The sequence below is a fragment of the Perognathus longimembris genome, chromosome 9 (assembly GCF_023159225.1).
Source record: "Perognathus longimembris pacificus isolate PPM17 chromosome 9, ASM2315922v1, whole genome shotgun sequence".
In the NCBI taxonomy this organism is placed as follows: Eukaryota; Metazoa; Chordata; class Mammalia; order Rodentia; family Heteromyidae; genus Perognathus; species Perognathus longimembris.
In genome coordinates this window covers 46,995,046-47,018,258 of record NC_063169.1, presented here as the reverse complement: position 1 = coordinate 47,018,258, position 23,213 = coordinate 46,995,046, and the positions used below count along the sequence as shown (strand labels likewise).

The following is a 23,213-nucleotide window of genomic DNA, read 5'->3' as shown; positions in this document are numbered from 1 at the left end:
TCCTTTTATTTTATGGCTTTTTTTATTGCCACCTATGCGTCTTTTTATTTCTGAACAATGACAGTCTAATATCATTATTCCTTGCTTAAAACCCATCACTGCTCCTGGTTGACGTCAGAATCATTTGATAATAATGAGATAAAATTTCAACTTTATTCAGTACCCTTAAGAGCACCAACAAATCTTATGTCACTTTTTTCTTTATGTTCTGCTACATTCATGCTGGATTTCTTTGTTTCCCAGAAATGGATCTTCTATATGAGATGATTTATTATTCCTTGTCTTCTCTTTCCATCTTTGATTACTGGATACTCATTTACCAGGTCCAAAATAAAGCATTAGTTTATACTGGAAATCATCCCTAGCTACCTCACAATCTCTGTTAGCATAAGGGTAGATTAAGCTATTCTTTTCTGAAATCTGCTAGGAAACAGATCAAAGAGAGTTAGATCAAGATCTGAATCTGCTACAAGTGGTAACTCTAGACCAGAACAAACTGTACCACCAGAATCATATACAGGGCTGGGAATATGGCCTAGTGGTAAAGTGCTCGCCTCGTATACATGAAGCCCTGGGTTCGATTCCTCAGCACCACATATGTAGAAAAAAGCCGGAAGTGGCACTGTGGCTCAAGTGGTAGAGTGCTAGTCTTGAGCAAAAAGAAGCCAGGGACAGTGCTCAGGCCCTGAGTCCACACCCCAGGAATGGCAACAAAAGCAAAACAAAACAAAAAAACCAGAATCATATACAGAAGCTGATGCAGTATCCTTTACCTGTAGTGCCAACATTCCAGAGGCAAAGGCTAGACAGTTGCAGTTCCAACCAAGCCTGGGCTCCCCAGCAGGACCCTATCTTAAGAAATAATAACTAGAAGCCATAGACCGTGGAGCATCATTCTTAGAACTTTTGATTTAGTAGGCTGAAGTGATCTCAAGAATTTGCATTTCTGGCAGGTTTTTCCAAGTTACTTTGATGGTGCTCTTTGGATGACCATACTTAGTGAACCCTGCTTTATATAATTTATTAATCTACATTTCTAAGCTTTAGCTTCAATATCTGCAAAGTAAAGTAGAAGATACATTTTTAAAAAATTAGTTGAGATAATGTGTGTAAGGTGCCATGAACACATTCTCAGTCAATGTCATGTAATAATCATTTTTAGACTACCAATGTTTCCTCAATTGCAGACTGAACAGAGCCATGTATATTGGACTGAGAACCCCACAAAAAACAAAGATTGCATTGGTTTTCATTGTTGTGTCACAGGAACATAATGAAATGAATTCAACAGAAAATGATTCAGTACATTTTTAGTAGAACTAGTTTACTGTTCCCTGTAGGTATTCTCTACCCAGAATGTTCCAGGCTATTTCAACTCTCTATTTCAAGTTCTTGGAATACTTGGGACTGTTTTTGATGATTGCTTCCTGCATCACTTTTGGTTATGCTGAGTCAGTCTCCACACCTTTCATTTCTGAGAATCCTGTACAAGGAACATACAGAGCTTCTTTCTGAGAAAGGAATTCCCATATGGATTTGTTCATCTGTCTCAATGTGTTCTGAATGAAATCAGTTGTAGCATTGGATTCCACCCATTTTGTGTACCTGCACACATTGTCATCATTTAATACTGGATAGGAGTTAATGTTAGGAAAGAAGAAAGGAAAGAAAGAAGAGAGAGACCTCAACAGATAAGATCAGATTTTAATAATCACTTTAGAGGGGCACCAAGTAATACCAAACAGAGTCAGAGATACAAGGACCTCAGAAAATAGGGTTCCAGGGTTCAAGTATAATGAAGTAAGAAAGTTACAGATGGTGAAACATATCATGTAGTTGCAGAGAAAGGTTCCACCTGGGACAATGCATACTTTTGGGCTGGGGAAAAGGAAGGTGAGGTGTATAATTGCTCCATGGAGGTCGACAGTGGGGAAGATGAAAAGACCAGTGGGCCATGGAGGCAAAGATTGATTGTGAGGGCAAGGCAAATTTCCTTCAGTTAGAAATTAAAATGTGAAGAATTTGATATTCCGTGTTTCAAAGTTCATTAAGCCTTACCCCCTCCTTGAAAACATCTCCCTGATTTTACTGCCAGTCTCTACTTTCATTATTCTTTATTTTAGAATTTCATATTTTATATTTATTTATCAGTTCAGCAAATATTTTTGCACCACCTCCCAAGGGCAAGCATTGTTGTCAGGGATGATGGCATAGTAAAAGAAAAAAATCCCAGCTTCACACCCGCAAGCATGGCATTGACTAGTTTGTCCTGTGATTCTTAGCTTTCTTCTTGCCCATGACTAATTTGAGCCTCTTTCTAGAAGATACAATATCTAATCAAACTTTTGAGACTATAGCTCAGTAAATGGTATATGTAGATGTTCCTACATATGAGTAATTAGTATTTTCAAAGGTCATTCACATAATTTTGTTGTGAGAAAAGGAATTGACAATTGAATTCTATATGCTCTCCCTTCTCAGACCAGATTGGTACTGGTTCCTACTCTGTGAATTGCAAAGTCTTTGTGAATTTTAATTAGGATCAACCAATAAAATATGGGAGAATTTACATAACAATCCAGGTCCCCAGCTTTCCTTAGAAAAGTCCACATTCCTACATTACATTAATGGGCTGGAGCTGTTCCCATTTTGACTGCGCTTTGAGATGGTGGCTTTCCTCTCTAAAGCCTCTCTAAAGCCTCTCGACTTTCTCTTACATTACACCATTACACATGAATATATATGGGATTTGTTGGGTGGTAGAGAGAAAGAATGAACATTCTTTAAATTATACCGAAAATTTGTTTTCACAAGCATATTCTAACTTTGCTCCAACATTATAAATAGAAGCTCTTTTATTTCTTTAATGACATGGGATGCCAACAAACATTTGTCTGCATTTGAACTAGTCTACTGAATGATCAGGCTACTATTTTTTCTTTTGTCAGTCATGGGCTTGAGTCAGGGCCTGGGAATGCTTCCTGAACTTTTTCACCCAAAGTTAGTGCTCAGAGCCACATCTAGCCTTTTGTGAATAGTTTATTGGAGATAAGAGTCTCACCTGCCTGAACTGGCTTCAAACTGGCTTCAAATCGTGATCTTCAGATCTCAGCCTCCTGAGTGAGTAGCTAGGGTTACAAGTGTAAGACACTGATACCTTGCCAAGTTACCTTTTATAAATGAGTTGTGCATTTTCTTGAATTCATGAGATACAAGTCAGATACATACTACTGTGATGCATATTCCACATTGAAATGAAAATTTATCTGAATCTGAATTTATCAGTTTGTTTATGATTAGTGTGGTAATTTTTTTTATTTGTATTGGTTTTCCCATATGTGATTAGGACACTTGCAACATATAAATAAAAATTAAAATATGAATTAAAATTATAATTTATCAAATTAAACTTGTTCATGCTTTGTTTTAGTTATCCTTAAAAAGAAGAGGAAGCAAAGACTTGCCAAAATCTGAGAAAAAGACTCAACAGACTCCCACAGAGGTATGTGGAAATAAAATTTCAACTAGAACATCAAGCTCTTTGGAATGTATAAGAAGCTACATTCATAAATAGACATAATGGCCAAGTCAACTTATGTAAAACATAGTTAAATTATGCATAACAATTAGCTGTACATTCAGGTGAGATGAAGTATTCAGTATATTTGCTTTTAAAGCCAATACTTGCATCCCTATTATAATTGCTTCCACTCTGTAAGCATATAGCAACATGCCATTAGTACTTTATGTGTGGCCATAATGGAAAACTCTAGTACAAATATCCTTCTTCCATAATTAATGAGGTCAATACAATTATTGTTTCTGTGGTACTGGCAAAATGAATAAAGATATAGGAAATGGGCAGAGGGAGAGAGAAGGAAAAAATAAGAAGCAGAAGAATAAAAATAAAACTGAAGAACTCACCATGGGCTTATTAAGATCATTAGAACCGCACTTACAATAAAGAGTAGTTCCTCTATGCATTTACATATCTGGACAACTTGTAGGTGACTTGATTCACTTAACATAATGATCCTCAGGTCCATCCTGTCTTATTTAGAGAACAGATGCTATATACTTCTGGTTCTAAAAATCTTAAGTCTGCTTTAATCAGAAGTTTCTTTAAAAATATACATATGACTTATTCCAGCACTTACTGTATTATTAAACTGTACTGATTCTCTTAGTCATATTCTGAGATAGCCTAAGAAATCCAGGATTTCTTAACTTTGTTCTTAGTTCTAAAGTCCATATGCCTGTAGATATACTGTTCAGCAAAGCAAGTTATAACCTGCATTACTCTCTCAAGGGGACCTTACAAAAGTCAAGATGCCTTGTAGACCGCAGACTTTTTTTTCCATTGGCAGAACTTAGTAGGATATCATAGGGATACAACTGTGGTTTTTTTCCATCATCACCATCATTTCTAAGACATTTCTTTCAATTTATGAAGTATCAGTTTTCAAAAACCCACCCTAGGAGATTGGGACTGCATTGCATAAGATATCTCATTTTCACAAAGGTCCAGTTTTATAAAGTTAGATTCTGCTGTTAAGTCAAAGGTTGAAGACCATTAGGTCACATGTGTATAAAGTAACATAAAAATCCCATTTTGTACTGTAATATTCATAAATTGATTTCTCCTGTTAATTCAGAACATTGTATAAATAGACACCATCTTATTCAGCTTTGAATCATCTGTTTCTAGTGTCTGTGCATGCTGAATACACATATTTGGATGGATGTTCCAACATACTTCATTTTGAGGTCAAACAATACGATATTTCCAACATGCTATTAATTTTTATCTTTAAGTGTGGCAATTTCTCATGCTATAACTTACTGCTTCTTGTGTGACTTATATTTAATTTTCTTTGACTTCTTTGATCTATTTCCTCCAGGTTCCCTCCAGCAGCAGGATATCTTTTCTTTCTTTCTTTCTTTCTTTCTTCTTTCTTTCTTTCTTTCTTTCTTCTTTCTTTCTTTCTTTCTTTCTTTCTTTTTTACTAGCAAATTACATTGACTAGCAAATAAAAATAATAGGTTTAGGGTTGTGTTGCTTAGACTGGAATTTCTGGTTATATAATAAGTGTGTGATCTTTGACATGATATTTGTTCTTTCTGTGCTTCTGTTTCTTCATCTATAAAATGAAGAACATAAGTGGGCACCGATGACTAAAGCCTGTAACCCAGAGATCTGAAGCTCACTGTTCAAGGCCAGTCTGGGCCAGTGAGACTCTTACCTCCAACTAACTTTTTTTTTTTTTTTTTTGGCCAGTCCTAGGCCTTGGACTCAGGGCCTGAGCACTGTCCCTGGCTTCTTCCCTCTCAAAGCTAGCACTCCGACACTTGAGCCACAGCGCCGCTTCTGGCCGTTTTTCTGTATATGTGGTGCTGGGGAATCGAACCTAGGGCCTCCTGTATCCGAGGCAGGCACTCTTGCCACTAGGCTATCTCCCCAGCCCAACTAACTATTTTTTAAAAAGCCAGAGTGGAGCTGTGGCTCAAGTTGTAGAGCTCTATCTAGCCTTGAGCACAAAGGCTCAGGGACAGTGCCCAGGCCCAGAGTTCAGGCGAACACAAAAAAACAAAAAACAAGCTAAACAGTTGTTTAGTTAATTAAATGAACTAATATATAGAACTGCTTAGAATGTAATTTAGCTTCTAGAAGTGGGTTTTTAAAGGCAAATTCAGGCTCAAGTCACATCTTTCTAGCTATTTATCCTCTTTATATTTTCTTTCTCATAGATCATTTCTATCTTCTTATAAGTGAGTCTTTAATATACATGAAAATGACAACTTTCTTGAAGCCTCAAAACACTTTGATTTTTTTCATGCTTACTATTCATTGTAGAAAATAAGTAAACATTCACTATTCAGGTACAATGGATCAGGCATTTTCCATTACTTTCTCTTCTTTTTTGCTCCCCTCACCCAAAAATTATGCATCCCTACCAGCTTTGTATGTAGTTTATCATTTTTTTAAATAAGATTAGGATGCAAAGCAAGTTGGCATACAGGGCTGTGGCACTGCAAAATCCACATAGTGTGTATCTTGAAAAGATGTCATTTTAAATAAGTAAAATACTATCTGTACCATCATCATCTTGCTACATCTCCTTCATGATGACTTTGTTATATGCAAAACATGTCCAAGCCTAAAAATAACTTTCATGTTATCATTCATCTGATTAGGAGACCTTATATATATGCAAGTCAGGTATTTTCTTTCTTATTTGCTTAATATGACCAGTGAAGTAAAATTCTGCTCCACTCAGCAGCTTCTATTCCACCCACTGCTGTTTTAGTTATATTTAAACTGTAGCATATTAGACTCAAGCTGTAGCATATGAGAACATTCCAACTCTTTTTTTTTTGTGGTAATGGAAACATTACATTTGTTGTAATAACAGTCTCTACGTAGTCTTTCTAACAAAATTTGGCCTACATAAAATAATATTTGAACTGGTGTTCAAATATTATTTCTAACTAGTAGTCTATTTGACCTTAGACTCTCCACACAATCTTTTCATTACTTCTCTTTAGTTGTCCCTATAACTACTACTATGATGTCACCAATCACATCAAAGAATCTCACTCCCATGTACTCTGCAGATCTGAGTTCTCTTCAGGCCTCGATGTATAATCTGCATGATGCCAGCACTGAGGTTCTACAGGCTTCTTATTAGATGCTTCCACTCCATTCGTATAAAAAGGAAACATTTAAAAAACCTAAATCCATATCCGTTACCCCAAACCCACTCTTCTTTGTTCTCTGTCCCTGTTATTCCTTTTTCTTTGTTCTCTGTCCCTACTATTGGCAGTACACCCAATGAGATAAGTAAGTTCAGAGCATTAGGGATATCTTTGGTTCCTTGGTTGATGTAATCTAAACGATTATATTTCCTGGTTCCCAAGTTTTTGCAGGGCAATTTCCATCTCTGAGAAGATAAGGAATGGAATCTTATGACAAATCTCCCTGTGATCTACTCCTCTTTTTCATTACTTTCTCGACTACTGATATTTTTTAAATCTCTGCAATGTTTCCTTCTTTTCTGCAACTCCTCTCTGTAAAAAGAAAAAAAAAATCACTCAAATAGCTGATAGAAGTATTATATGAAAGAAGGGGTATAATTTGTGGGTTCTACATATCCAGCAGCTCTCTATTAATATATGGAAGGATAAAACAAGCATGCCCTGTCCTGCATTACTTTTGTCTCATAGGTTCTGAATCACACCTGTGGCAGAAACTCATTTTTCTCATCACCTTCTACTTCATTGTTAGACTTCATCTCATACATCTCAGAGCTAGATAAGGAACTTCTATTCCTGTTTTTTTTTTTTTTTTGGTTTTTTTTTTTTGGCCAGTCCTGGGCCTTGGACTCAGGGCCTGAGCAGCACTGTCCCTGGCTTCTTCCCGCTCAAGGCTAGCACTCTGCCACTTGAGCCACAGCGCCGCTTCTGGCCGTTTTCTGTATATGTGGTGCTGGGGAATCGAACCTAGGGCCTCGTGTATCCGAGGCAGGCACTCTTGCCACTAGGCTATATCCCCAGCCCCTGTTTTGTTTTTTAAGAGAAAAGCTTTAGTTCAGTGACAGAGAGCTTGATGAGTATGTACAAGACAATAGACGAAACTCTTCCTAGTACTACAAAGTAAATAAACAACTGAAAACAAATTAAGTAAAAACAAGGCATCCAAACTCCACAGAAGTTACATGTCCCAAAGGCATACTCAAAACAGAAGCTGAGTAATTGCCCTTGGGAAATATAGTCTGGGGCATAGTTAATGCGCTTTTACAAAAGCTCTCAGAAAAAAAAAATATTCCCACTTTTCCTTTAGAACTTTTCATTGCCTAGGAGTTGATGGTTGTGTTAGGAATGAAAGACAGGACTTTCTACCATGTCTATTCTGTTCTCCTTTCTCCAAGAAAAATCAGCTATCCATTTCACACTCATGGCAGTGCATCCTCTTTTAGTAGTCATGTGTAATGGAAAACTTACCATTTTCTCTGACCATAGTGGAAGATTATTCCTTGGATAGCAGAGTGGTCAAGAACCTTAGTTTCCGATGGAATGGATTCAAACTGCCCCCTTTTTCTCTTCCCCATTTATTAGCTATGTCACCTTGAATAATTCACTGAACATCTTTAAACTGGAACTGTATAACCTACTTACAAGTTTGATTATTGATTCACTTCATATTTGTGAGAACGTTAGTGTGTTGAGTAAATGGGTAGTAACCATGTGCCTCACAGTACTGGATGTCATGTTTGTTACAATTAGGGCAATTTACATCATTTGAAAACAACACAAAAGGGACGCTGTCAAAATGACCACCAAACATTTATACATGATTATGACATGAAATAATATCTGAATAGTGATAACTGAAGTATTTACTTTTTTCCTTTTCATATTCCTTTTCCTTTTGTTTCCCAGATGTAATATTATCCTGGTTTCTATTTGGCTAAAGAATGTAAGTACTTGGAGAATATACAACATCTACTTCTCCATGTGCCATGAAATCTTAAGGACGGGGAAAAGAAATACTTTTTTTCCCTTTTTTTCTGCAGGTGTCTTTTCTTAGTGGTTTTCTTTCCATAACAATGACCTCCTACCCTTTCCCCCACTTTTTCCCTACATGAGGAGGACAACGAAGATCTGAAATGCCAGCTGCAGTTCGTTAAGGAAGAAGCTGCCTTGATGCGGAAGAAAATGGCCAAGATAGATAAAGAAAAGGACAGATTCGAACACGAGCTGCAGAAGTACCGATCTTTTTACGGCGATCTGGACAGTCCTCTGCCCAAAGGAGAAGCCGGGGGACCTCCCAGCACCAGAGAGGCTGAGCTCAAACTGCGTCTGAGGTTGGTGGAGGAAGAAGCCAATATCCTGGGCCGGAAAATCGTTGAACTGGAGGTGGAGAACCGAGGCCTGAAGGCCGAACTGGACGACCTGCGGGGCGACGACTTCAACGGCTCTGCCAACCCACTCATGAGGGAGCAGAGCGAGTCGTTGTCGGAGCTGAGGCAGCACCTGCAGCTGGTGGAAGACGAGACTGAGCTGCTGCGCAGGAACGTGGCGGACCTGGAGGAGCAGAACAAGCGCATCACGGCCGAGCTGAACAAGTACAAATACAAGACCGGCAGCCACGACAGCGCGCGGCACCACGACAGCGCCAAGACCGAGGCGCTGCAGGAGGAGCTGAAGGCGGCCCGCCTGCAGATCAACGAGCTCAGCGGCAAGGTGATGCAGCTGCAGTACGAGAACCGCGTGCTCATGTCCAACATGCAGCGCTACGACCTGGCCTCGCACCTGGGCATCCGCGGCAGCCCCCGCGACAGCGACGCCGAGAGCGATGCGGGCAAGAAGGAGAGCGACGACGATTCCCGCCCGCCGCACCGCAAGCGCGAAGGGCCCATCGGGGGCGAGAGCGACTCTGAGGAGGTGCGGAACATCCGCTGCCTCACGCCGACCCGCTCCTTCTACCCCGCGCCGGGGGCCTGGCCCAAGAGCTTCTCCGATCGGCAGCAGATGAAGGACATCCGCTCCGAGGCCGAACGCCTGGGCAAAACCATCGACCGGCTCATCGCCGACACCAGCACCATCATCACCGAGGCACGCATCTACGTGGCCAACGGGGACCTGTTCGGACTGATGGAGGAGGAGGACGACGGCAGCCGCATCCGTGAGCACGAGCTGCTCTACCGGATCAACGCGCAGATGAAGGCCTTCCGCAAAGAGCTGCAGACCTTCATCGACCGCCTCGAGGTGCCCAAGTCGGCCGACGAACGCGGCGCCGAGGAGCCTATATCCGTGAGTCAGGTACAGTTCTGCCTTTTGCGCGCCACGGCGGTGGCGAGGCTGGCCCGCGGAGCTGCAGTTCCTCGTGGGGCGTCTCCACGTCCTGATTGTCCTGATTTCCATCCCCGCCGTAGGGAAGGACCCCCAATCCCTCACCCTGGCTGGGGATTCAAGCCCCCCTAGGGTATCTGTGTTTTTATGCCAGAATACTTCACACCTGAGTGTGTGTGTATGTTGGGTTTTTTGTTTTTTTCTTACTGTAACCCACTCATTCCTAACGGTCTCCCCTCTATTGCTTTTAAGGGAAAAATTGAACCCCTCCACCCTCGGTTTTATGTGTAAAGATTAAAGGATTTTTTTTCATTGTACATTATTATCTTAAGTCGTTTCTTCTATCTGATTCCACTTTGGCAGATTGGCCTGCCCCCCCCCCCCCCCAATAATATATAAAAAGGCTTGAATAGGAATCTTCAAGTGTTCACTTGAGTTTTTTTTTATTTTATTTTATTTTTGGCCAGTCCTGGGCCTTGGACTCAGGGCCTGAGCACTGTCCCTGGCTTCTTCCCGCTCAAGGCTAGCACTCTGCCACCTGAGCCACAGCGCCCCTTCTGGCCATTTTCCATATATGTGGTGCTGGGGAATCGAACCAAGCTCTTCATGTGTAGGAGGCAAGCACTCTTGCCATTAGACCATATTCTCAGCCCCACTTGAGATTTTTTGAGCCAAGATTCAAATTGAGCTTCAGATTTCATAGATAAAGAAGCGAGATTGGTGGATACTTACTGATAAATACAGAAAACAGTATCAAAGAGACATGCCCTTTGGGTAAACCTACATAAAAAGTACACAATTAGCAAGCTACCCCTCTACCATAAGTTAAAGTAACATGATTTTTTTTCAGAGAAAATCACTGTAATTTCTGTAGTGGAAAAATCTCTTGACTGGTAAAAGAGTGTTACACAATAGCTTTAAGAAGCCAGTAAACCACAGACTTAGTAATAGCAATTCCAGACCAGGGGAAATCAGCATTTTTCTTCTACCCTGACCAGTAGAGGCACCGGATGAATGGAACTGGGCCACTCACCAGGTATGGTGGCCTCTGAGAGACCATTTGTCAAAATTCATCTACATTAATGAAACAAAAGGCATGACTGTCTTTTGTGGCAAGCCTGGTATATACCCAATGGACAACCCACTGAAGTACAACAGCTTGCATGGCTCTTAAGACCCGCAAGACTAAATTTCTGGTACTGGGGTTTAACCTCAGACCTTACACTCTTCCTAGCACTCTTGCTTGGCTTTTTGGCTGGCTGTCCTTCTACCACATGAGCCACGCCTCCAATTCTGGCTTTTTGCTGTATAATTGGAAATTAGATTCCCCAAGACTTTTCTGCCCCAGGCTGTAAACAATGATCTTCAGATCTCAGCTTTCTGAGTAGCTAGAATTACAGACGTGAGCCACCAGCGACTGGCAAAATATTTATACTTATACTTCAGTTTATGCACAGAAGAATGACATTAGAATGCCTTTTAGAATCACAACTAGCAAAACTGCAAACCCTTTGCTTATTTATCTTGCATGTTGCTCTGCTTTGCTATGAAAAGAGAAAGTTTATGATGAAACATACTGGATTTTGAAATGTTAAAGCTCAATTTTTCTATTCTAGTAAATAATTGCAGTTTTCTTATTAATATTCTGAGCATGTGTGTGGTTTCTTAAATTATACTCTCAAGGGGGAAAAATAGAAATAAGAGTGAAAGAACTGTGTACTAGATTCAGATTTTTGTTAATAAAGGCTTCGGGGAATATTCTTGATTTTAAATTAAGTAAATAGATTAGTTGATGTGAATATGTGTCAAAAATTAATGAACTCTTCTCTTTGTCTTTGCATTTACCTTCCCAGATGTTCCAGCCTATCATTTTGCTTATTCTCATTCTTGTATTATTTTCATCACTTTCGTACACAACAATATTTAAACTTGTCTTCCTTTTTACACTGTTTTTTGTACTATAAGTCTTTCATCATTTACCATTCATTGTAGTGTTTTCAGTTTGTTTTATTTTGTTCATCCTTCAAGAAAAGAAGTAAAAGAAGTATAATTTCTGTAGTAACCAATGCTGTAAAAACACTGAAGACTGCTTATTTCTGTAAAAAAGACACAACTCATCTTACCACAACCAAATTTAATAAGAAGCCTGAGCACGAAAATATTTCAGGTATGAAAATGTAATTATCTTTTGGTATAAGTAATTTTAATTTTTGCTTTTGTTTGCACTTGTATTAATAAACACTTGCAGACTATTAATGAATAGTTTACACCTTTCCTTTATGAATATAGATATAGATTTGTATAAGGTTATCTTTGCTATTCACTATATAGATTTATAAAGTATATTGCCAACAAGATAATTTTAACATCCCACATTATCTGTCCAAAATACATGAATAAATGAAATGTGGCCCTCATGGAAGGCAATTAAAACATTCTCTCTGTTATTTTTGTAGACATGTTTAGAAGCCTGAGTGTATTTTATTTGACTAGCTTCTCACCAAGCCACCTCTTGCTTTATTTACTTTGTGATACAATTTATTAGCTGGAGTTATAGCCTCTATACTAGTCTGCCCCTCCAAACTGCCTTCAGACCAAAAAAAAATGCTAGAAATGTGGTTCATAAAACATCTCAAGCAGAAAAAACAATAGCTCCTAGTTTGTTTGTCTTGTTGGTATTTTTCCCAATGGAAACCTGGAATCACCAGCGCCACTCAAGATTGAGAAATCATAGCACCATAGTCATATACTTGTAATACTTAGAGGTTTGGGGTAGCACATATATTAAAAATCACTAATAAAGAAGTTTCTTGGCCTCAGCAAAAAACATAATACAATGGAAGACATTTGCACTTCCACTAGAATTGGTATTGGAGCCAAGTACTGGTGGCTTATATTTCTAATTCTTGCTACTTGATAGCCTGAGAGTGTTAGGATCAAAGTTCAAGGACATTTCAGGAAGAAAAACATCCAGAAAAATCCTTCTTAATGAAGAACTGGCTGCTGTGTCATATTCCTGTTATTCTAACTACTGGAAGTTTAATATAGGAGAATTGCATGTACCAAGGCAGAAAAAAGGCCCCATCTCGAAAATAGCAACAAAAGCCAACTGCAGGTGGCTTATGTCTATAATCCTTAACTACTCAGGAGGCTGAGTTCTGAGGATCAAGATTCAGAGCCAGCTTGAGCAGGAAAGTCTGTGAGACTCATCTCCAATTAACCACCAAAGAGCTGGAAGTCAAGCTGTGGCTCAAGTACTAGCTTTGAGCAAAAGCATTCAGCGACAGCACCTAGTTCCTGAGTTCAAGCTCCAGGATTGGCACACACACACACACACACACACACACACACACACACACACACACAATCCAAAAGCAAGCCTGGAGGCTCAGCTGTAAGCCTACCTGCTCAGCAAGAGAACCTGAGTTCTAAGTTCAAACCCCAGTACCACCAAAATATAAAGACAACCACCACAGCAAAACAATGATGCTAATAATGATCCTGAGTCCCAGAAATATAACATGAACAGCACTAATATTTAAAGCCCTATCTCTTACATGTCCAGTTCTTTGTGAGTATTCATTTAAAAAACTCCATAGTAGTTGAAAATGAGTGTTAGGATCAAACATAGTATCTGTTTATCTTACTTTGGAGGATGCCTTTTGGCTTTTGGGTTTTCCTTTTACTTTTTTTCTTGTTTGGTAGTTATGGGGTTTGAACTCAGGGCTTTCACACTTGGTAGACAGGCAATGTACTGTTTGAGCCATGCCTCCTTATTCTTGTTACTTTTATGTCCAAGCTGGCCAGAACTACAAGTTTGTTATTTATGTTTTCTGTTATAACTGGAAGGACATGTCTTCACCATCATACCTAGCTCTTTATGTTAAGATGGGGTCTTGCAAACTGTTTTGCTAGGGCTTTTCTAAAAACACAGTCTTCCTAATCTTAACCTCCTGTGTAATGAGGATGCCAGGTGCGTACCACAGTGACTAGTTATTAGCTGAGATAGACAAAGGTCTTAAGTTTTCTTCTCAGGCTGGTCTTGAACCATGATACTGCAAATTTCCATCTCCTAGTTGCTAGTATTACAGCAGAGCCACTGTATGATCATCAATTTTGTCCAGAATAATAAATAAAAAAAAGGAAAGCCAAGATGAAGAGTGTGAAGACAGGATCAGGCATACTCACAGATACAGGTGTAGGGGCACACTAAATTAAAGCCTGATGAGAATCTGATATTCTATTATAATAACCCCCATAGGTATTCTTCAAAGGGACCCAAATATATACAAGAGTGATACACTTTACCATGACCTATGGCCCAGTAAGGAAGAAGAGATGACTAAACGAACCAAACACCAGCCTCATCTTCAGACCTTCTCGAAATTCAGGTCTTATTTTTCTGCCAATAGAAGTGTAATCTTACTTGTGAGCTCCCAAAGTATTGATTATACATAATTCAAGGAGAATCTTAAAATCCTATCCAGTCCTTCAAATGCAGAACCCTTATATGATACTGGGGAGGAGAATGTAGGCTGAAGCACAACTAAACTGACTGCTGCTGGTAGACTTGGGATGCCTCTCTGATAGCTCTGAATTTTGTGTTCCATTGAATTGTAAGGAAGGGTTTCTTTCTACAACTCGGTACTGTCCATTGAGTAGCCAATTTCCTGCATGTACAGACTCTCTCTCTCTCTCCCTCCTCCCTCTCTCCTACTGTGGTATATAAAAAGATGTGTATCCAGGTCAGGGCACTAAGACCTGCCTGTGTCTCTGGAACATGCTGGGGTCCATGGGTAAATGGTAGTCTCAGCCAACTGCCAGTAGGCACGAAGTAACCTTTTCCTTGCCCAATTTCACCCTGTTTCTGGCACTTTCCTGTGGGCCCTCAGCATCTAGGCCACATCTCTCATAACACAAAACCTCGACTTGAGAATTTAACAAGCTATGTCCAAGAGATATGAAGAGAAATCCCCAGCATTTCTCTCCTCTCCCCTTTGACCCTGTTGCTCACATTGTTTTTGTTTCATTAAGCTGGTTCCAAAAGAACACCCAGGTTTCTTTGATTCATCAAGAAAGCAAAATTTAAAAAATCCTCCCAAGTATTAAAAACAAAACTGTTTTAGTACCTTTGAAGTTGTGGTGATTTAAATGCCACACTAGAAATAAGTTCACAAAAAGCAAATCTTATTATAGAAAATTCACTGCATTGCACATTCTTGAGCATAGGAAACATGTCTTTTTTAATTTAGCCTGGATTTAAGGGGAAAAAAGGGATTCTGTTGGTTATTTTTAAATATAAATTACTGAGAGGAGTTAACAGAAAGGAAACTTCAAAGCTGAGCCTGGAATGTATATTGGCTCAAATTCCCCACTCCTCAGTTATATGACAAAATGGGATATGGTTATTTAAGCAGCTGCCAGCAAAATTTGGAATGTCAGCTAGGTAGCTTAGTCTTTATTCCAAATATTCACAGAAACTGACAGAGGATAGTGTTACAATGCAAGAAGAGTTAGCTACTTATTAAAATAACAGGGTTTGATATCATTTTTTTCAGTCTACATGGAAACTTAGCAGTTTTACCTTTAGCTAAAGCACAATTTGATTCTGCTTCGAATTTTTATCTGGTTTATAATAGGAGAAATTGCACATACATTTTGATACAAAAAACTTAATATTTTATGACTTTATCCTGATATTCTCAAAGGCCCACTTGTAGCATTGCAGAGAGTAACTCACATGAAATAAGAATGCTAGGTGGCCTAAGCATGACAGGGAGCCCTTAGCAGTTACTTCAGTAAGTATAGTAGCATCTCTGATGCTGCTGACATCTCAGATACTTCTAAATTGTGCTTCTGTGTTGCTCAATGAGAGGAAGCGGAAGTAGTGATAGCTTTATTATTATTTTTGTTGCTGTTATTATTATTCCATGTTGGCTGCTCTGGAAGTATGCAGAATCATAGGATCTCTAAAAGGTCTTTTCATGTTACTAAACAATTATATATGCATCTATGTTCTATCTGTTTGAAGCTGTGTTTTCTTTATTAGCAGTTCTAAATGGTAGCTATCCTCCTAAAGGTGTGGATAATTTTTTTAGACACTTTGAAGGGTACTTTTCAGTGAAGTCTTGAACAGTCCAGTTGAGAAAAAGAATATCAGTAGCAATTGTTGAAATAAAAAATACTTAGAAATCAACTCCAGGCTGTGCTGTCCTGAAGGGACCTAATTTTTCATATATCTCAGACATTTGTGTTTAGTAAATTTAAATCTATAAATATTCCTGATTCTATTGCTCACTCCAGCAGCACATATACTAAAATTGGAACAATACAGAGAATATTAGCATGGCCCCTGTGCAAGGATGACATACAAATTTGTGAAGCGTTCCATATATTTTTAATTCCTGATTATATAGCTTCATAAACAAGTAGAAAAGGTTTTAAGTTCATAGTTATATATATTCTCTTGTAGCTGGGTTTCAACGTAGGTTACCTCCAAAACCCAACCTATGAAAAAGTACCAGCTTTCATGACATTCAAAAATCTACTATAAGAATATATAATCAGGGCTGGGAATATGGCCTAGTGGCAGAGTGCTTGCCTCATATACATGAAGCTGTGCCACAGGTTCATTTCCTCAGCACCAAATATATAGAAAAAGCTAGAAGTGGTGCTATGGCTCAAGTGGTAGGGTGCTAGCCTTGAGCAAAAAGAAGCCAGGGGCAGTGCTCAGGCCCTGAGTTCAAGCCCGAGAACTGGCATATATATATATATATATATATTTTTTAAGTGTTTTTATTTTAGCAGTTGTTTTGGCTTTTTGAAATTGGTCATATGGTTTTATTGATTTGCACCAAAACAATTTTTTTTGCAGTGTTGTCTAACTGAAATTCCTGACTAGGGTATTTAAAACCCAGATCCAAAATTTTTGCTTTTTTATTTTATACATAATTTTATACTACATATACAGGGAGAGAAATTTCATTGTTATATTTCTATGTATGTTTATATTATGTTTCAATCAATTTTCCCCTATTACTCTCCTTTGCTTCCTTCCCAATCTCAACAATTTCAGTAGGTTTCATTGTTCTGTATTCATAGATACATACAATTACATCCACTGTACTCATCCTCTTTCAATTTTCTCTTTAAAATGGTTTCTTTCAAATTATTAGTAGATTTGATAGGATTTGCTAATTAGTATTAATAGCAATTTTAGGCCTTTTTTGTATCCGTATCTCTTTATCATTTATTGTAATCTCACAAATAAATGCCACATTATTTTCACCTGAGCTTCCAGTTCCCAAAAGTCTAGCACCCACTCTTCTTGGCTCCCATTGGGATCTTCCTTTCCTTTCCCCACTCTATCCCCTATAAGTGAATGAAATACGATTCCCAAACTCCTATCAAAGCCTGTCTCTATGAACTTTTCTCTTCTAGTCCTTTCTATGTGCAGGCTTGTTTTTTTCTGTGCTAGGGTATGAGTAGCCAATAATTGGCTTCATTTCACTGTCATTTTAATATACAACTACTGGAAATATACTGCTTTCACTAGTTTGGATAGTTCTAACATTTTTGTTAGAAGACATAGGATCAGTAATTCTCTAGAGGATAATAAATGAATCCTCATATCCTTTGAACCATGTATATATACTAAATGGCCTCTTTTACTGCTAGACTTTCTAGCAGAGAGAAATGACTCAGGGTCTCCCTCTTGTGGTAGACCGGCATTCACGGGGCTTTTTGGTAACTGCCTTTATTTATTTATTTATTTATTTATTTATTTATTTATTTATTTATTTTATTGTCATCATCATCAACAATCTCTAGCTCAGGGATCTGCAAAGAATATAATGAAGAGCTAAAAACAATTTTGAATACTATAAGTAAAATCTGTCTGTAGTTTTAAATAACCCATGTTTCTCAAATATGTTACTGTTTTCTTCAGAATCTGGACTCACACATTATAAGAAAAGATAGTTCAAAACTCTTCCTTTGGAATACCTCTGCCATATGGAAATGCTTGTATGTAAGCCCCATGACAGATCTGCTTTGTGACAATATCTGTTGACATGTCGTCTGCCCTCAGAGTAGAAGAAAGAGCCAGTATCCCATGATTCTCAGGAAAAACATCCAACACTTAGAACATAGTGCATTTGCTGACACACAGTAATCTAAATTTGAAACTTTAGAGGATAGTAAAGACTCTGGATGTACCTCATAATTTTATACCTGAACACAGAGCCTTGGATGGATGTTCCAAAACTGTATTTTATGAACATGCTGTTGAAATTCTATTCGAGGACCTAGATAGAAATATGAAAATAAAAAAGGCAGTATCTTACTGCTTTACATCCTGATTCCAAAAGTTCCAAGTGGGAAAAGTTGCAGCTTTAGTATTTCTTTTAAATATAAATCTCTGGGGGCAAAAGGTTATAGTAAACTGACATACCAAAAAAGGCTCTCAAATTTGTTCATAATTTTTTCCCAAAGACTTGGCTACATAGGATATATATGATCACTGATGCAGCTGACCATATTTCAGGGAAACTTTAAAGTTGGCTGGTCGATTTGAGGACAAGGATTTTTATCTTGAAGTCCTCATGGTCTATAACCAAGCACAGATTTCACGCTCTTAAAAGTTTGTTCAATGGGGGCTGGGGATATAGCCTAGTGGCAAGAGTGCCTGTCTCGGATACACGAGGCCCTAGGTTCGATTCCCCAACACCACATATACAGAAAACGGCCAGAAGCGGCGCTGTGGCTCAAGTGGCAGAGTGCTAGCCTTGAGCGGGAAGAAGCCAGGGACAGTGCTCAGGCCCTGAGTCCAAGGCCCAGGCCTGGCCAAAAAAAAAAAAAAAAAAAAAAAAAAAGTTTGTTCAATGGAATGCTAGTTGAAATGCTCAAGATTTTCTCTAGAAAATCAAGACAATTTAAGATTCTGCTACACCATTGAGATCCTAATCTTTAAAAACTTGACATTCCTTTAAGATTCTTTACATCAAGTATGTCACCCACAATAACTTCTTAACTTCACTGTGAATAAGAACATACTTTTTCAAGTCATTACCTTTTCTAATCATTTATTCATCATTTTAGGGGACAAAAATAGAAACACAGTATCCCTTTTACTATTAAATATGATTAAATGGTGCAGAAGGCATAAATTTAAAAACTATATAAGCAAGAAGTTAGAAGCCATTTAGTCTTATAAAAAGGTAGGACTATCATAGCATAAAAAATATTATGTGACTATTTTGTGATATTTCTGGATCATCCAACAGACAAAAAAACTTTGAATTATGTCGTTATGCCTAAGGCCATGTGCTTTATCAGCTGATTTTTTTCCACAGCTAAGTTAGAACTGTTTTGTCTCTGTGTTTGACCCAGAATTTAGACTAACTAAAGGCACAAACCTCTCTAAATAGTAATCAAAATAAATATTCTGCTGCCTGACTCTTAGGTCATGCTTAAAAGATAATAGTATACTACCTCTCAATTTGGACATACAAGAAAACTGAATTTAAAATTAAACAAAGCCAGAAATCAATCTCTCATTTTTCACTGAGCTAACAGCCCTAGCCACGGGTTTGATTCCTTTTACTTCTTGCAATTTTAAACTTTAAGACACCCCATCAGGAATGAGAAAACCTAGATTCTATTCTTGGCCTCACTAGTGAGTGGCTTTGTGACCTTGAGCAGATGACTTAACATTAGGGCCTCTTCTCTCACTGTAAAATGAGAAGGTTAGCTAAATTATTTCAGAGGCTCTTTCTGGCTCTAAAATTCTTTATGTCTGAAAACACCTGCTAGTGACAGTTAAGTCTCAGAATCCCTTTTTCATCCTTTCCAAAATGTCCCAGTTTGTGGCTTAATATGTCCCCACTATATTTTCAAACTTATATAATTTCCGCAGCTGCTGGATTTCTACATACATTTGTCATTAAATATTATGATCTATATTTCTGTACATAACTTATACATTGAAATGGGATTAGGATGTCTTCAGGTATAAAGATTGTGATTCTTTCCAAAACATAAAGTAGTCATTTGGGTACATTTTGTATTTAAGGATTTAAGTGTTCAAATGGTTTAGAAATAACTGGTCACGCCGCATGTCCAAATAAACTTTTCAGCCATTCTAACACCTGAAAAGTCAGGCAGTTCAAGATGTCTGAATTATCACTGTTGAGCTCAGCACCATCATTGGCCCTTAAAATCCTTTTTTTTTCTTTCTTCTTTCCTTCCCACATTTCTTTTCTCTCTTCCTTTCTTTATTTCCCTTTCTTTTCCCTTCCTTCCTTCCTTCCTTCCTTCCTTCCCTCCTTCCTCCCTTGCTACTTTCCTTCCTTCCTTCCTTCCTTCCTTCCTTCCTTCCTTCCTTCCTTCCTTCCTTCCGTCCTTCTTCCTTTCTCTTTCTTTTTCCTTCCTTCCTTCTTTCTTTTGATAGTATTGGGATTGGGACCCAAGTTCCCATCACTAGAATGATACTCCTAGCCCACTTTGCTTTAGTTCTTTTCAGACAGTCTTGTGCTTTTTTCCTGGGCTGGCTTCTGATAGTGTTCTCCTGCCTAGCTACCTGCAAACTCTTGATCTGAGATTACAGATGTGTACCACTACCCTTGACTGAACCGATTTTATTTATATAACTGTGGGGTTTTTTTCCCTAAAGTTTTCTCAAAAGTATTTTTATGGAAAGGATCAAAAGTTGTATTGAACAGTTGCTTTTTTTATTAATTAAATTTTGTTGACAAGGTGTTGTGTAAAAGGGGTACAGTTACATAATAAGGCAGTTGAGTACATTTCTTGTGATATCTTACACCCTCGTTTTTCTTTCCCTTTGCTAGATCAGGTAGGCACATATACAATACCCAGTGTACCAAAATCATATACAGTAACCACATAGCGTATGCCACAGGAAATTCACCTAGAACTTTAAATGTAACATCAACAATAGAATCCTCCTGTGTCCTTCTCTTGGAGTTGTTTTTGCTTATCCTCATCTTATATGATCATATGTACATAGCTGTTGAGCTATTGTGTTCCACTGATAGGTCTATTCTAGACCTTTTTATGTTTAGTAGTTGTTTGGTTTTTAGATACATAATTTAAGGTTGCTGACCCAAACCTGACGAAATACCATTTGAAAAGAAGTTTTTTGTTTCACAGACCTGGTCTCTACTGTCCTCCCCCCGCCCTACACACACCCTAACAGTCATATATCAAGGAGACCATGCCCCTTTGTTCTCTGTGTTCTAGGCTTGTCTCGCTCAACATTATTTGTTCAAGTTCTGATCAATTCCCAGCGAATACCAATATTTTATCATTTCTAATTGCTAGGTAGTATTCCATTGTGTACAGGTACCACATTTTTTTGGATCCATTCATCTGTAGTGGGGAATCTGGGTTGTTTCCATATTTTGGCTATTGTGAATTGTGCAGTGATAAACATGGATGTGCAGATGTCTTTTTGATATTCTGAGACCTGCTGTTCAGGATAGATGCCTAGGAGTGGTATGGAACAATTGCTTTTGTGCCCTATCATCTATTTGACTTCCCTAAAGTCTTTTGGGTGTGAAACATGGCAGAGAAAATATGCTTAGCGTAAACATACTTTCTTAACAGAGTTAATTCTAGATAAGTGGCAGACTTGATAAAAATTTTTCAGTGAATTTGATTATACATGCAATTTAAGAATTGTTTGTGGAATGACCAGGAATGCACAGGAAAAAGGATGGTGGAATAAGTATTGCTATTGACAGTCTGAAGTAAGGAGTTTAGATGTGAAACTGTACAAATGATGTGATTTAATAGCTCTGATGGATCTTTTCATTAATTGTCTTCTTCACCCTCATGCTCAGGATCTTCTGTTTTCATAAGAGTAGTGGCAAAGAAGGATTAACATTTACTATGTCCTTATCACTATATGTATCCACTCAAGAAAGAAATACAATTATTTCTTTAAGAAAAAAACAGTAACCCCCAAAATGGAGTAGGTAAGGAGTGGGAGTAGATCTCTGTGACAAAAAGTTCAGGAAAACTAGCTTCAAACCTTGATATTCCACCTCCATATGGATGATTTTCTATGAACTTTGGCAAGTTACTTTAGCTCTCTACATCACGGTTATAAGATCAAGTTCCTAATACCCACTTTTTCTCGGGGTGGGGACAGGGAGGATTGAGATAAAGATTTACTTGAAGTACTTAGCAAAGGGCCTTGAGGAGAGCTATTCTCAATTAGTAATTGCTATTTTATTGTAAATATTATGTTTCTGTTATGTATGCTATTGAAATGTTGATTCCAGGCTCTTCAAACTCAGGACAAAATTTCAGTTTTCCTACCTATATTGAAGTGCTACTACAAATTAATATTTTAACTGCCTATGAAATATTATCTGGAAGTGAGCAAAAGTAATGTGAAAGAATATCATGCTTCACACACCATACTAAGGAAGCTCTTCAGCTTGAGAACCTGATCATTTAAACTAGAATGTGTTTTATTTGCTTCATTACATTTTGCTTGAGAGACTTTGTTTTTTTTTCACTAAATTTTAAATCAAACATGGTCTGCATTGTCTGGTATACACAAAAACAAAATAAAATACTTAGAAATATTACCAGGAAGGCAAAGTCTTTGGTTGTAAGATTGGCCTATTTGAACTGACTTAAAAACTTCTCTGTGCACTTAAGTTGCTTTGTTTTCTACTTTGGGCTTTAGCACACCTCAGCTGAAACTAAATACGTGGATACATCTCACTATGAATTTTGATAAGCAGCATCAAAGATTTTTCCCCAATATAAAGACCTGAATATTATTGTAGATATACAATATGCTGCCATCATATCACAAAGAGTTACAAGACGACTGGTTCTATTTTATTTAAAAGCAGACTCTCCATAGATTTTATAAGCTTTTGGGAATATGTACATGTGTATACACATTTACATATATAGACAGATACATACATAGACACATTCACTACCTGTTGTCCTGCCACATTCACACCCAGAATTCCAGTCACTGAGGACTGCATTCTGATACTAGCTGAGGAGGGGGAAAGAAGAAAAAAACAAGGCAAGGGATAGATCTTGCCCATAAGAAATGAGTTTACTTTTCCTAATAAAAGAAATCTAAAATTGGCCATTGTCATCCTGCGATGTTCACAAGCAGCTCTTTTGGCAAGTTTGAAGATGCTGGGCTCCATTATAAAAGTTAAAAATGTCCTGGACCTGGAGTTGTTTACCCCAGAGTACACGCTGCTCTAAAGTTACAGAGCTGTGGTTGGAAGCAGTGGCTTGAAGGCCGCCTCCAAGTAACTGACGTCACAGAAGTCTCAGCTGCTGTTGTGACACTGAGCTGA

General features: G+C 38.2%; 1 protein-coding gene and 1 non-coding gene across 2 annotated transcripts in view; both read left to right on the top strand.

Moving 5' to 3' along the window:
- The window catches only part of Soga3 (SOGA family member 3), a 37,065-nt gene extending 25,141 nt beyond the window's left edge, over positions 1-11,924 (top strand). The window contains exons 4-6 of the mRNA XM_048354048.1: positions 3,431-3,502; positions 8,647-9,822; positions 11,706-11,924. Coding sequence (XP_048210005.1) covers positions 3,431-3,502; positions 8,647-9,822; positions 11,706-11,816 — 1,359 coding nt within the window. The 3' untranslated portion in view covers positions 11,817-11,924. The remainder of the gene's footprint in view (positions 1-3,430; positions 3,503-8,646; positions 9,823-11,705) is intronic.
- Positions 11,925-16,142: 4,218 nt separating this feature from the next.
- LOC125357829 lies at positions 16,143-16,249 on the top strand. The gene has a single exon (XR_007212222.1). It is a non-coding gene; the product is annotated as a U6 spliceosomal RNA (small nuclear RNA).
- Positions 16,250-23,213: the final 6,964 nt, after the last annotated feature.